Source organism: Falco peregrinus, chromosome 5, assembly GCF_023634155.1.
Source record: "Falco peregrinus isolate bFalPer1 chromosome 5, bFalPer1.pri, whole genome shotgun sequence".
Classification (NCBI taxonomy): Eukaryota; Metazoa; Chordata; class Aves; order Falconiformes; family Falconidae; genus Falco; species Falco peregrinus.
In genome coordinates this window covers 31,516,484-31,532,220 of record NC_073725.1, presented here as the reverse complement: position 1 = coordinate 31,532,220, position 15,737 = coordinate 31,516,484, and the positions used below count along the sequence as shown (strand labels likewise).

The 15,737-nt window shown below is 36.9% G+C and overlaps 1 protein-coding gene across 1 annotated transcript in view; it reads left to right on the top strand.

The window, feature by feature from the left end:
- The window catches only part of HDAC9 (histone deacetylase 9), a 485,158-nt gene that overhangs the window by 450,465 nt on the left and 18,956 nt on the right, over nt 1–15,737 (top strand). Inside the window, exons 24-25 of the mRNA XM_055803475.1 lie at nt 3,901–4,034; nt 13,532–13,616. Coding sequence (XP_055659450.1) covers nt 3,901–4,034; nt 13,532–13,616 — 219 coding nt within the window. The remainder of the gene's footprint in view (nt 1–3,900; nt 4,035–13,531; nt 13,617–15,737) is intronic.

Genomic DNA, 15,737 nt, shown 5'->3' with positions numbered 1-15,737 from the left:
TGGCAGAACTAGGAGGAGAGCACAGGGAGTTTGTCTGTTACAAAAGACAAAAACCAGAGTTTTTGAGTTACTGGCACATCAGTCTACTAAAAGCTGGCTTGCTTAGATGATAATTCAAATGATCAGCACAGTGTTTTCAGTATGAGACTGGCAGCTTGCTCATGAGCATAATACAGAATTAATTTTCTCTCCTTCTGCCTTCCCACAATGTAATATTTTCTTACATAAGGCCAAATATTGTATCTCCCTGATTGATAGCACTGGAAGAGGAGGGGAAAAGGTATAATTAAAAAGTACATCTTATGTTTTTGTTTTAACAGTTTCTATTTTTACTTCAAAGGTCAGCAAATAACAGCTCATACACTGCCTATTTCTCCAATATATAACATGGATTTTAATGGTTTACATTTTAATCTAGCATTTTTTGCTTAGATGTACAATTGTGCAGCCACAGGTTTTTCTGTCAAAAAAATGTAAACCACTAGATGGGTAGGATTTTCAGAATGACTTAGTAGTGTTTTAGTGTTGTTTCTGGTGTACATCAAAGGTTTATCATTGTCTTTAATAGGATCATAGCTAATGAATATTAAGCGCTTTTACACATTCTGCCCTGGATGCCTAAATACTGGATCTGTGAAGGAAACAGGTACTTTTGACATTTAAATTACAGAAATTATGAAAGTAATAGTTGGCGCAAAACCCTGCTCACAATTTCCTGGCACACTTGTTGAACCTAACTTTAGAAAATGCTGCTACTTCTCTAAAGTACAAATTCACTGAACACATTTACAAGAAGATTTGAGAAATACCCCTGTATGAATAATCTTTTCTCACTTATTGACAGAAATGATTGGGGGTTTAAATATTTATTTTTATTTATTATTTTTACTCATGTTTGCAGACACAAATAATTGTGGATACTGCCAGGGCCATTTCAAGCCCTTATTAATAGATGCCTGTCATTAAGTCAGGAACTCAATCTCCAAATGACCCGAAGGCACCTGCAGCCTCAGCGAAGCAATGCCCATTCAAGGCTGGGCTGAAAATCATGCACTGATGTTTTAACATCACTTTCTATTTTACAACTGAACTTTTTCCGTTTCTGTAAAATGCAACTAATTTATAACCGTGAAAGCATAGCTTTAGAATAAGAAACCATCTTTTAAAGCCAGCATCACAGATGGCACATTTTTCAGCAGGCACAGCAGAATTGCCAAGAACTGCTGCTGATTTCTAGAAATCCTTGTGAGTTGCAAGGTCCAGGATTCAAAGTGCTTGTCTGACTCCTTTCTCACCTTAGAATTGGTCAGTGGTGTGTCAAGTACGTGCTTGATCTTCCTATGTCAGCGGAGATGACATTCTTTTCACAGTGCTTGTTACTCTTTTCTTCTTGTTTTTCTTAATTATTTGGCATGAACTACAGCCCATCTTAAAACCATTACTTGACTGGGATTCCTTTCTTTCCATTTTGTTACTTCTGCACTCCAGAGGATTTCCTTGAGGAGGCTAATATCTTTCCTAGGTTGCTGCAGTGACACAGAATCCAAGTTTCTTTGTTAAGAATTTCCATAACTCAGTTGGTCACCAGCAATGTTGGTACTGTCGGCTAAAGTTATTTCCTCCCTTTCTAGCAAGTCACCTTTATTTTCTCAGGGTAATTACACTGAAGAAAAAAACCCATCATTTTGATTTGGTTTGGCAACACTTTATCTTGTTACTGTGATCTCTGTTGGGAAAGATGCTTTCTGTATGGCTCATTGCATCCTGACTCAGCCAGGGATGATGATTATAACATTGATGCTCGGAAAATCATTAGGAAACTAAGTAGACAAACTAACTTTGTAACGATGTCTATGAGTTATATTATTTATGGTTGCCTAAAAGAAGAAAAAGGCATTGCCAGAGTCTTTACATTTATTGCCACACATACCTCAGAAAATTATGATGTGGCAGTAGCAGTATTTGTGGTCATACAAAATTTTCAAAATGTGCAGGGGAAACATGGTAGAGCTTTCCCTTATTCACAGAAGCTGTATAACATGAAGGATAATGCTGTCTTAAAAGTGCTGTTGGATTTCTCACAGACCCAAAGGGTGAGTTGTAGATGTGGGGAGTCTGCGCCTGTTCATTCTTCTTCATTTCCTTTAAATGTTATATGTATGACTCACTTTATGCTGTTGGCACTCTCTTATGAATCTGAAGATTGCATGTGTAACATGCAGACAGAAATAAATCCTGTAGGTAAAAGAGAGCAGAAATTGGCTAAAGATCAAAGGTTATCCTTATTCCACTCCTTCTTTCACTTTTATTATCCTGTCCAAATTTGGTCTTTTGTAGAGAGAATTGGGGGGTGGGGGGTGTTCATGAGGAAAGGTTGAGCTCAAATGAGATTTTAAGGTTTTATTTGTTTTTCAACCTTGTGTGCAATTTGAACCACAGTGTAGTTACTTTGCTAGAATCAAAACTGCAGTTCTTAGAGGGTACAGAAGATTGTGGAGTGAATTAAGGAAAGAATACTTCACTTAAGTGTTCTGTGATCACTATAGATTAAGTGGCAAGCAGAGGGTTTTTTTATTTATATTTTTCTGTCTGCATAGCTAAACCAAATCTGGTATCACTAAAGTCCCTATTCTAAAAAAATTTGGTGTGTGCTTAACAAAGTATGTAAATGGCTAATTATTGTGAGATTGCTTGTTTGCCAGATCAGGACTTAAGTCTGCATTGTGGCAAATTTCTATCAGAAATATGCATATAATTTTTGTAGTTTTTAATTTTTCATTACCTTCTTCACTGGAACATTGGAAGGTGATGTTGATTTTCCTGTCTTTGTAGAGCCCCAAGCTTTAATAAGTACCTTCTAAATGCTTTATTTAAGGCTATGAAAGGCACTGGAATGAGCCGTGATGACCGTCAGTAGAGTAACTAGAACAGACCAAGTAGAAACAAGATGTGATGGGTATTTAACTTCAATAGTTTCAAAGCCTTACTTACCTTAAGGAGATTAATCAAAAACAAGAGCTTTCCTAGGACTTCTCTCAAAAACCTTCTCTCCAAATTAATGGTTTTTTATGCAAATTTTTTTACATTAAAAATCAAATTTTATTTGAATCATAGATGAAAAATTTGTGTTAATGTTTCTATAGTTATAGATCACCACATAAAATGAAGTACCATAATTTTTGGGTGTGGTGCAGAATTGCTTAGAATTTTTTTGGTAATGAGCAAGTGATACTGCTAGAGATATCTGTGAAGTTCTGGACAGTTTCAACTTATACCAAAACCTTGAATCAAAATAAGTGATCTAGTTGCTAGCGCTGCTTAAAAACCACTTAAAAAAGGAGCTAAGAGGTAACATGTTTCCCCTATTTTTTGGTCCATGGTCATATATTATAGTCAAACCCCAAATACAAATGAAGAAGCAATATTTGTAAATGAAAATGTCATAATCTCATTTTTGAAGCACAAGTATTTTTAATTATAGTGCCATAGCTTAACTACAAATAATATTGTCATATTGGTGCCTAAGTGACCAGGGTTATGTCAGATCTCTTTAAATAACAGGGGTATATGTTACATTGATGTGCAAATAGGAAGAGAATCCAAGGTGATAATGGTTAATGACAGTAAAAAGAAAGACAACCTCATGCTTCAACTAATCTCCAGCTACTAGGGATCAGCATGAGGGACATTATCTCACCTTTACCTCATACAAAATTCCATATACCTAACTCCAAAGCATCTGGTGTGGGCCATAGTCAGAAACAGGGTACTGGACTAAGTATATCCCAGGGTCTCTGTACATTTTCCATGAGCTTTCTACATTCTCATGCAGGTGATGTGAAATATACCAGTAATATCTATTCAGCTTTAATTTTTTGCACTACTGTATTTAAATACTAGGTTTTGGTCACCTAACCAAGCAATTGCTGAAGCTAGCGGATGGCCGTGTTGTGCTGGCACTGGAGGGAGGACATGACCTTACTGCCATCTGTGATGCATCTGAAGCCTGTATAAACGCCCTTTTAGGAAATAAGGTAAAACATTATCATAGTTGGTGGAGCGAATGATTGAAGTTTGCTGAAACTCCTATCTTTGATTTTCTTTTAGTAATAATGGCATCAGTTCTTTTTTCATTTGGTATAAAAAACATGTGATTTGAACATGTTTTAGAAATGAGCAGACCTCAGATGAGCTCGTTTGGATAAATACCTCTGAATTAGAGGATTATATTAATTCTTTAGTGTTTGCCTAAATTATTCCCACTTCAGAGTAATATTTAATACCTCAAAATTGCTTTTGGTGATGTACTGAATACTAGATTTGGCATCCTTGGTAGTGATTGGTGTGCATATCATTTATCAGGATTGGATCTTCCAGCCAACTGTCATGGAAACAAAAATGGCTTTTGCAAGATATCTGGTAATCTTAGGAACTGGATATTATAAAAGGCACATTTTTTGCACTATTTTGATATTTCAACTGGCATGTGAAAGAACATATTTCAGAGGCTTTTAAAATTGAACAACATTAATAAAAATGTTTCCAAGACAACAAAACAAAAAGTTTTTTAAGTTATAAATGAAGATTCAGGTTGATCTGTATGTAATTTAAATGGAGTGTGCAAGATTTGTCAAACACTATGTATAATATGTAAAAACTTTTGAGAGTTGACTATCAGACTAAGTAAGTATGAGTATGTGCTCTTTATGTACACAAACACAAAATAAGCATTCGCAATAGTGAAAATTGTTCTGTTGTCCACTAGAAAATATCTTTTCTCCTATAAATGTGATGAGAAGGAAAATAAGCTTGCAGCCAAAATAATTTATGAAAGGACAAAAGCCTTTACCATAAATTTTGAATTTTGCAAGATCTTGTTATAAAGTGCAGTGTGTTACATTTTTTCCCCAGGGGAAGTGGTAATAGCTATATAATCTCCCCAATCAAATGTATTAGTGCCAAGCTGCAAGCTAGTCTGCCAGTTCGTTTCCAGTTCAAGGCTTCATACCTATGTGAATAATGTGAAGTAATGTGTCTCCTGATGGATACTGGATAGAAGGGTTTTCTAAATATTCTTTTAAACCTTTTCTTTTCATTTTTATGACCCATCAAGAAAATATTTTTATGCTTCTTGTTTTACATTATACATGCAATGAATAAAAGATAGCTTTTTAAAAAATATTCTCAGAAGTTTAAAGTAAACATGTCAAAAAAAAAAAAAAAAAAAAAAAAAACAGAAAAAAAGCTTTCATTGGGTTTTATCTACTATTACATTTGCAAGTCCCATAAAGAGTTTTCCAGTGTGGTGACAGGCACTACTGGAAAAGATGTTCAGCAAAATGTTGGTCCTTTTATTTAGGTGCAGAATTATGGATTACAAGACCTAGCTTAAGGCATTTGACAGTCTTACTGAATGCAGCATTGCCTTCCTAATCAGCTGCCATTCCAGGGCACTCTGATATTCTCTGTCATCATCTTCCCTGTGGTAGTATCTTATGGCATCAGTGGCTTTTCATAACCCTTCTAAACCCATTCACTGAAATTTGCACTTCTGTGGAACTAATGCAAATGGTACAATGCTGCTGGTATCATGTGCCTTCCTCTGTGTAGCTGCCTGGGTCCCTTTATCCAGTTATGACCATTTGGTGGTGCTACCCATTTATGAAAACTGCCTTGTTTTGTTTTAACACTATGTCATACCCAACCTCTATTTCTGCTGTCACTGACTAACCATTATCAGAGAAAAAATATTGATTGTGAGAAAAAGGAATGGGATAAATGTACTGGAATACAGACTTTCTTCCATTTTATTTTAGAGTAATTTGAGACCGGGAAATTAGATAAACTGTGAGTCTATCTGTTTGCAAAATATAGCAAAGCAAATTTCAGGAGACAAAAATAAAATAACTAAGAATGAAGACAAACATAACCATGCAGCCATTTTTAATTCACTTGTAAAAGAACATGATCATTAATAACTTGAAACATCTCATGCAATAAGCATTATTCTCATGTGCTCTTAATCACAGCATTGTCTTCAGGGACATGCATTAAATGGTCTGGTGCAACAGAATTTCAAAGAGATAATATGCTGTGGCTGCTGAGAAAAATGCTCTAGAGAGGATGTTGTTACCAACACTACCATAAGAAACTGATGTTTGCTTAAAATAAGGTGTTGTAGAGGAGCAGACAATAATGAGGAAGTCTGATACCTAGCTAGCAGTTAAAGATCAGCACATCTGTTGACATCTATAGATTTATGGCAATCTAATCTACATGGCCCAAAGCATACACATTGCTTGATTTCAGCATAATATTCATGAACTTGCACAGCAAATTCCAAGCAGGTTCCTGCCAAGGACAGGAAAAAAAAAAAGTTTTTCTTCAAACAACGACTCATTGTAATTTGAGGATGCATTCTTCCTTGAATGCAATTCTTTACAGGTGATTAGTAGGATAATTATAACTTATTTGCCCTTCACTTTTACAAATAATGGTATATAGTGCACCCTAGTTTAAAAACATTGGCAAGATGAACTTCATATCTAAACACTACACATGTAATTGAACTCAAATTAGAAAGGTTGGGAAAGGCCTTTGTAAGGTACTCTGCAGTTTGTCAGATGTATTTATTCATGTGCTGAGGATTAGAATTCACAAACACTTTGCAGAGGTTTCTGAAAACTTTTTCTTTTCTTTTGTTGTTTTTGGCCAAGACTTGTCAATACAGAAATTCACTACTTCATATGTTCTATTACCAGCAGAATAACATTTTTTTAAAAAAGTGATTGTAAAACAACTTCCAACTTTCATGGAGAGCTGGTCTGATATGAAGAAGTAACATCAAACTTACAAGTGCAAAATGCTTTCTTTTCTTAGTTTGTCTTTGAACACCAAGAAGGAAAACAAGTTGACATCCAAAATAGATATATTTTGCTCTTATTTTTATGTGGCTTGTAGCACAGTGATCTGTTTAGCAAGATAACTTACTCTTCTCTTACGCAAATGCAAGTGAAGCCACTAGGAAAAGAATACACTATCAAGTTAATCTTCTTTAAATAATTTGAGCATGGCAAAGGAAATTCCTGCATACAGTTGTTGATTTTGAAGACTAACCAAAAAAACTACTCAAAAGGTCTCTTCTTCTTGGAAGAGATAAGGATTTGAATGAGCTATCGGCCCCATCCATTTGGTGCCAATACTTCCGAACTTCTCTGCAGAAGTACTTTTGAACAATAATTTCAAATTTTGACAGAATCACAAATGGGATTGTAATTGTTGGTTTTCTCTGATTGGAAGTACTTACATTGTTAATTGCCTCTAAGACCCAATTCCCTAAATAGAGGTGCCTGGTGCCTTTTTTAAATACCTTAGGGTATCCAGGACATCAGCACAAGACTGGTAGATCTAACACAGAACTTAAAGATCCACACCCTTTCAGAGAGGCAACAGGAAAGACACCCTATAGTATCTGAAATGGCTCATCTGGTTTTGTGGTGTGAATGCCTCCTTAAATGAGGAAAAGACTAAAAAGAAAATTGTAGAATTAAAGGTAATAATGAATTTTATAGAAACAAAATTATTCGTTAGAAAGTTTACACATGAAATTACTTTTTAAAAAAAGTTTTCAAGATCTTAGGTTTTCTTGTCCATGCTTCTGTGTACAACAAGAAAATTTCCATGTCACTTTGAGAAAAATCCATTTGACCATTTGTAGAGCTAATTAGAAGCACTGTAGGTTATCTCCTTGGAAGGAAATCTTTCCAGGAGGTGAGAAGAGATTAAGCAGCTGGATTCCCTTGAAATCCAAAATGAAAACATAGAAATCCTTCTGGAAGGCAAAAAGGCAAGATGAGCATCAGTTGCTTTAAAATATCCCTGAATTTTCTCGGCATGATTTGAGAACTGGTTCATTGAAAGAGCATCTGTCCAAACAAAGGAAATGGTGGATTCAGATAATTAGAAAAGATACATTGCTGAGTATTTCTGAGATGATGATACACTCTTGTGCTTAAAATTCAATTCTTTCATTTATTGTGATACTCTTTAAATGATTCTACAGTTTTTCACAGATTGTTCATATAGTTTCAAATATTTATTTTTAAGGCACCTAAAGACATACGTATTACTCCAATTAAGAAAACCATTAAATGTTAAGATTTGTATGTTATTGCAAGAAGTGTGTGTAAATTGGGTTGAATATTGAGATTTTTCCCCAAAATCTTTTTCATGGAGAATGGAAATTCCACACTATTTTGTCTGTCCTAGCTTCAGTGCTATAAAGACCTCTGCTATGCCTTTCGATGCCAGGTGGTGGTGAGTAAGGCTTCTCTGTACATGCAAGCATGGGTTCTGGTTTCTTTCCTCCACATTACTTTTGAAGAGGCACTACTTGGATTTAAGAAGCCCTCAGGGATAAGCTTTCTTTTAGTTCAGTATCCTAAACCCTGCAACTTATTTTCAACATAACTGCATTCAGTTGGGGGTTCTTCTGCAGCCAAAGGAAGGATTCCTTCAAGCACAAAACTCTTTGAGTCAAAACTCAAGAATTTAGTTCTTCTTTCATGCCATCCTTTTTCAGGCAGCTAGATGGGATATTTCTATGGCGCATGGAAGTCAGTCTAACATAATGGTCCCTCTGATCTGTCTACAGGTTTGGGCAGCATCTCTTAGCTCTACGTGGTACAGCAGTTTGCCGTGATCTATAATAAGTGATAATTAGTTGCAGACGGGGTCATGCTCTTCTTTGGATAGAGGAAACAGAGAAGTGCAGTCCACAGTGTGCTCTGCCCAGCGGGACCCTGCAACAAAGGCACAGAGAGGATACATGTCTGCTCTCATTGACTGTGGCGGCCAAGGCTGAATTTGGCCCTAAGTGCAAAAACATTTTTAAGTGACTAAATTTAACATCTTCTAGTAAATATTCTTCTGGCTTGAATTTCAGTCTGAAGCAGAATTTGACAAAACATTGTGATTGGTTGGCTCCCAAGCATGCTTGAAAACTTATACCGGACAATTTTCTTGCAGAGTGTGAAGTATGTGCTTCTTTCTTGCAATCTGTTGAGCTGGCATTTAGGAGGGGATGGTAATTTAAGTGGAAAGCTTGTACTCTGCAGCTTTCCTGCTGATGATGAAAAGTTGGCATTTTCTCCTTTGTGGAATTCAGTGTGAATCTGGGGCTGCTTGCCAGCTAGGCAGTGAGCTCTGCCAAGAGGGCCTGGACTGCGTTAAAAGGGGTTATTTACCAGAACAGGTAAGCATTTCTCTCTCCAAAATGGAAATATTCATGGAAGTGAATATGGCCTGAAATCAATTTTAAATTACATGGTAAACTTAGTCACAATCTCACATCCTCATTGTTAATCTGAGTCTAAGCCCAGAAAATAATTAACACTGAGTCTAAGACACCTGTCAACTGCTGCTTGCATAAACCCAGAGTCCAGAGATTGGCCCAGAAACAGAGAATTAGATGGGGTAGGAAACTAGAGCAACGTATGTGCCAGAGGTCGGCATGGTGACATCAAAGTCCCCAAGGTGGGCATTGCTAGTCAGGAAGTGGTTTGGCTAAGGAAACAGAGAATATTCTGATTCCAAAGTTACATAATTCCAAGGCATCCCTTGGTTTTCTGGGATTGATAGGTGCTAATGGTCCTTTGTGCCTTTGAACGTATTCCCTACTGAAGGATGACTTATGTACCACATTGAAATTGTGGATCACAATACCTGACTAAAGTGCTTATATATAAACAGAAAGTGCAGAACCTTTGAGAAGATTACTGAGGAAGTACTGAAGAAGAACGCAGAGGACCTGTGAGATCTTTGAACTTAGTCCTCTGTAATCACAGGCAACCCTAAGAGCACCATTCTTCCTGCACAGTGTATCTGGGGAAAGGAGTTTGTAATGCTTCCCCTTCCTCTGAGGAGCCTGCCTGCCTTCTCCCCTTCCTCTGCTTCTTTCAGGACCCTCCATGCTCCTTACCTTCTATTGGCAATCGTCTCACTGCATTCTGCAACGATCTTCACTGAAGGTAATCTTGGTGCTTTAGAACATGACAGTGCTAAGAACAATGCAGATATTGATTGATTTTCCAGCTCAGTACAAACTACTGTAGTGTCAGATTCTCTCCACATTCCCAAGGATCAATTCAGATCACTATCTGGGCACATGAAATTTCCATCATTAATTCCTTCTTCAAGCATTTGTTGATATGCCCCTGGAAGACTTTGGCAGCCCAGTAGTTTTTGCCCTTGCCCATTTACATTGTTTCTTCTACATTGAAAGTAATTAGTGGACACAGTTTCTACTTTCATCTGCTACTTTGGGCACAAAAGCCCAATTCAGACACATAAAAGCTTTGAAAATGTGACCCTTTGTGTCTGGTCCAAACTGTCTCTCCCGTGGTTTGGTTATTTTTGCAGACTTGAGCTATTCTTCTCTGTAAGATTTCTTTCCTGACAGTGTATTTCCAGTGCTCTTTTCAGCTTCCTTTCTGTTAGCCTCCAGAATTAATGGACTTTACAATCTGAATGCCAGTAAGTGTAGGCGGGAAAGTGATGGTGCCATATATGCCAGGTGTAGAGTAATTTCTTTTGTTCACTGTTGGATCTAACTGCTGATATTTTCCAGGGACACCCCTATGACTGTACAGTTGTATCCAATCAGTGGATAGCTGCCAACAGAAATCATTCTTTCAAATGTAGACACTCTCATTTCAAAGTGTATAGAAATAGCTGCCATAACCCACTGGCTTTATTTCCAGTGTTTTTGTAATGGTACTGTATTTTGGGCTGAGCAGGGTATATGATGTAATGAATTTACTTGTGGAGCCTGATAAGGTTTCCCTGATATGGAAGACAATCCAAGGTCTGTCTGGCTGTCCCTAAGGGTAAGGAGGCAGAATAGCTCCGGAGCAGAGGCCAAGCTTGGGATACAAAATTAAAGTTTTGTGGAAAAAAAGAGTTAAGGAAATGATCAGTTATGACTACTATACTCACATCACCTACAGATCTGTCAGTAGAGCTAACAGATGGAGTAATGATTGGGATAACTGTTGGACATTTGACCTTTTTTCTTCTTTTCTTTAATGACTCATCAGCTTATCCTTATTTCTAAAACCACATCTGCCATTTCTAAATATTCATCTGATGTGTCTAGATATTCAAATACAGCCTACTCATTAAAAAAATATTACTGGACTGATAAATAAAGAGGTGTCATTGATATATTAGGAAAAATCATGACTTCTTTTTGCTCCTGCAAAAATCCAGCTCTGAAGAAGCCAACAAAAAATTGACCTTTTAACAGGAAATCTCCTCTAGCTATCTATACATCATTTGCTCCCAGCTTAATAATTGCTACAAGAGGTCTGCAGAAAGAATCTCAAGGTACTCAAAGGGCAAAACATGACACAGCTCTCATATCTTGCAGTCTGGCAATTCCATACCTTGTACTATATTATTCCTACTGTTATAGCCTAGAGCTATTTTGTCCTGCTTCAGGGGGGAGAACTGGTCATCAAAGCCTTAGGAAATTGTCAAAACAGAACCTTAAGCTACTGTTTGCTTCCCCTCCTGTCTTCCTGCACCCAGTACAACCAAACAGAACTTCAGGATTTTTTCTTTTCCTGGCCAAATGATAGTTTAAACAGAACATAACAAGTGATAAAAGAATGTGTTATTTATCTACATAGCCCAATATATGTATTATTAAGATTATTATATAGATTATTATTCTAAAATGTGTAAAGTTCGACCTGTTGGTGGGCATTTTTGTAAATTTGCGATTTTCCCCCAGGTGCCTGCAAGTGTTACCAAATAGAGTAAGCCATGAAGATCATGAAGTAAACATCGTTTAAGAATTGCAAACGTGTCTGCAAATATTATTTCTACTATAATTCTTCTCTTTATCGTAACCCATGGTACACATTAGATAGCAACAATCTCCCTATGCAGTTTGGCCTCCTTGGTGACCAAGCAGATTTGGGACCCAGTCAGGTCCTACCAGCACTAGTCTCTGCACACTTGTTCACTGTGCAGAATGGAGTGATTTATGCTGTTTGAAAACAAAACATAGTGCTATTGTTTCTAGCCACAAGAAAATCTTCCAGCTGCAATCCCATATGGGATTCTACGGAAATAATGACATGAACAGCCCTATTCATTTTAGTTACCAAGGCTCCAAAAGACTGGTGATATTTTCAATGTCTTTATCACTGACAGGCATTCACTGCTGATTGTGATGGTAGGGTCCCAGAAGTTCTGGGATTTGTAGCTGAGCTTGCTTAAAATAGCACCACTAAAGGAGTATCTACACTGCAGTTACTTCCCAGTTTGTGTACTTGGATCAAGGCTGATTTTATCTAGTTGCTGGGAAGCAATGCAGCAGTAGCAACCTGGAGGACAATAAATGATGGCTACTGAACTATTAACTTCACAGAGGAAGCTCCTTGGGTGGGCTTCGCTTGACCTAGTTTGAAGTAGACCCAGGCATGCTTAAAAGAGTTTTGTCTGCAATACAGATGTTTCATGTCAATGGTGGTTGAACTTCCTTAGTTTTAGAGAGGAGAGATTGGTATTGATATCACTCTCCCTTGTCCACCTTGACACAGTTGCTACTCCTGGCTCCGCAGGAAGCATGCCTCCATACCCAGCCTCAGCAACCTATGCAGGGAAGTGGAAAAACTGGCTGGACTCTGAGTATAGGTCAAGGAGAATATAGTTATTACAGTAGACAAAAAGGCATTTAGTCCAAATAATCTTTTACCCTTTTTCTAGGAGAAAATGTATGGGAAGTGGACAAAAAAGCACATGTGGATGAATTTCAAAACACGCTTTTCTTGGTTTATCTATCCATTGCAGGGCAAAAATAACTGTGCAGTAACAGCACACTTCCTTGTGCTAATTTACTGTGATGCAGTCCTACTCAAAGAACATACAACTAAATCTGTCTAATTAAAATATAGCTGATGATAAAAAAACTTTCTTAGAGAACCCTTACTGCTGATGTGCATAACCATTTTTTATCTACTACTGTATTTGAAATGAATGCAAAGCTAGTAAAAGCAGCTGTGTTTTACTGTTTTCCCCTATAAATCTTAAAATGTGTAAAATGGGTAGATACAATAATACCAGAAAAATAAAGATAACAGAGTGCACACTTCAGTTCCAGTGTGGCTTCAGCAACGTTTTGTTTGGAGTGCCCAGCTGCATATACAGACGCAGTGGAATTTGGTTTGTGAGGAACCTACAAAAATTACACAAATAACTAGCATTTTTTTAATGAATAATACACAGACATGCACCTGCTTCAGAGACTCCATAGATTAGTCTTGCAGCCAATAGAAAAGCCCCTTGGAATTCAATTACATGGCTGGAAAACAGAAAACAATCATGGCTATACTTTTAGAACTGATACCAGCAACATGTTAACCAGTTCTTGGGCTGAGCTTTTCCTGAGGATTAGATTGTTTCAGTTTGTTTTACTTCCCTGTGGCTTATTGAAAATTTATATTATTCTATTCTATTCTTGCAGCTGGAGCCTCTCCCAGAAGATGTTGTGCACCAAATCCCCAATATGAATGCAATAGCTTCTTTAAAAAAGACCACTGAAATTCAAAGTATGTTTCTCAGTTTGGGTTGGTGGGTTGGATGGTTTGGGGTATTTTTAGTATTAATTGATGTCATAGATCTCATTTTTTCAGAGAAAAGAGTAGGAAAATGTTTTATGTATAAACCAACATGCTGTGCCTACCTAGTATGTATGTATATATAGAGAGAGAGGTATGCTTTTATTTTTGTTTCTTTGATATCTCTTTGTTTCTGCTATGTATTTAGCCCTGAAAAACTAACCCATTTAAATTATTTAGAGCTTTCTGATTCCTGAATATTCCCAAATCTTTACATTCCAGAGACACTTGGATGAAATAGGTGTTTGTCAGTGAGGGACAGGAACAGACAGGTAAATTAGAGCTCTAACAGTGTATTCAGATTCTGTTTGTGCAGCCATTTACAAGTTACTCTGAGACATATAGGAGCTTGAGATTAAGTTAAAATGCTCAAAATGGGCACTGATCCATGGAACAATGCTAAAAAATACATTATTTTATTATGTTTCTGGTGCAGAGGGTAGTTTGCTTTACTTGTACCTGACCCCAAACCTTTACTGCCCAGATACTTTAGGGCATTTGCTCTGGTCTCACTGAAGAAAGTTCTCTTTGCCATCAGTTACCTTAATCCAACTGAGCAGACTTCCCTTAAACTCTCTATTCTTCTGCTCCCTGCCATTTTACTGAGGCAGTGGGAGCTTCCTGACTTCTACTGTTTGCTGGCTCCTTAACAATAACAAATGGATAACAAATGTTTTTCTTCATGTTAGATGAATCACAAATAATTGAGATTCATCTGTATAAAATAAATGCAGTTTTTTAAAGGGACATCATGTATTACCCACTGATCATGCAGTACTTATCAATCTGATTTTGGTTTTAAAGTGACAAAGAAAATTCACTGTAGGTATATAATTCATCCTTCGTATCTAGTAGGCACCTAGATACGCAAATGCTCTGAGTAAATCAGCTCTATATGGTAAATTCCAGGAGGTCATTTTTGCTGAGTCATATGTTCATGTTCATGTGTTAGTATCTTGCTTAAAATTCCCTGTTAAGAAAGTGTTAATGATTCGGAAGGAATCAGCAAGGTAAGGAAATTCATGTACTATGCAAGACAGAGCAGATTTGCAAATTATAAGGCCAAAAAGCTGTACAAAGGCCACAGCCATGAGGGAAGAATATGCAATTCTGTTTGAAATAAGACATGTATTTAATGAAAAATGGATCTGGGAAAAAAAAAAAAAAGAAAAAAAAAAAAGGTGAACTGAGAAACATAAAAGATAATACTGACTCTAGAAAGGCATAGTGTCTTACTAGAAATACACACAAATGATGGCAGTTCAGACAGAATTGATAGATTTAGGAACAAATGTATCTAAAAACATAACCCAGAGTTCTGCAGAGTGTCTTAATTTTGCCACACTTAGGTTTGAGCTGGACCGCTACAGTCATGGCGGTGCAAGGGGGCAGTTCTGAAACCTAACAGGCTGCTCAGGGTTTGGAGTTATTTATACACTATATTCTGGCTTTTCTTTCAGCTATTGCCCCTAAAGTTATGCATACCTCATTTTGTCTGGAGAGAAACCAAGTATTAGAAAGGAATATGCTTGGATAGCAGAAAGGAGCATTGAGGAAGTTCAGTGCAGCTTTATGGAGGATATATATTTAGATGGAATTAAGAAAAGCAAGCATGCGTTGATTATTATAGGGAGTTATGCAGGCTGAAAAGCTTTATGCTATGGAGTAGCAACTCAAGATATACTGAGAAAGCCTGATTAGTTTGGATGATTGCTTGCATGTATAATGGGTCTGTATTTCTGTGATCCAGCTTTCATCATGAATATTAGCAATATTTTACACAAAAAAAGTCTCTCCTCTGTGTTTGTTGCAAAAAAATTGAAAGTACAATACTTAGACAATGAGAGGAAACAACTTTTTTCTAACTAGAATGGAATTTTTATAAATGTTTTGTATGTGACAGGGATCCAAAGCTCCTTTGGAAATGTAATACATTTGGAAGTAGTAGTTCCCACACCCATGTAATATGCTATTTCTAAACAATCCTGTTCACTAGCTTGAATACCACCCCCAAATGTGTTTTTTTTTTCCAAGCAAGCCATGGCACGACAT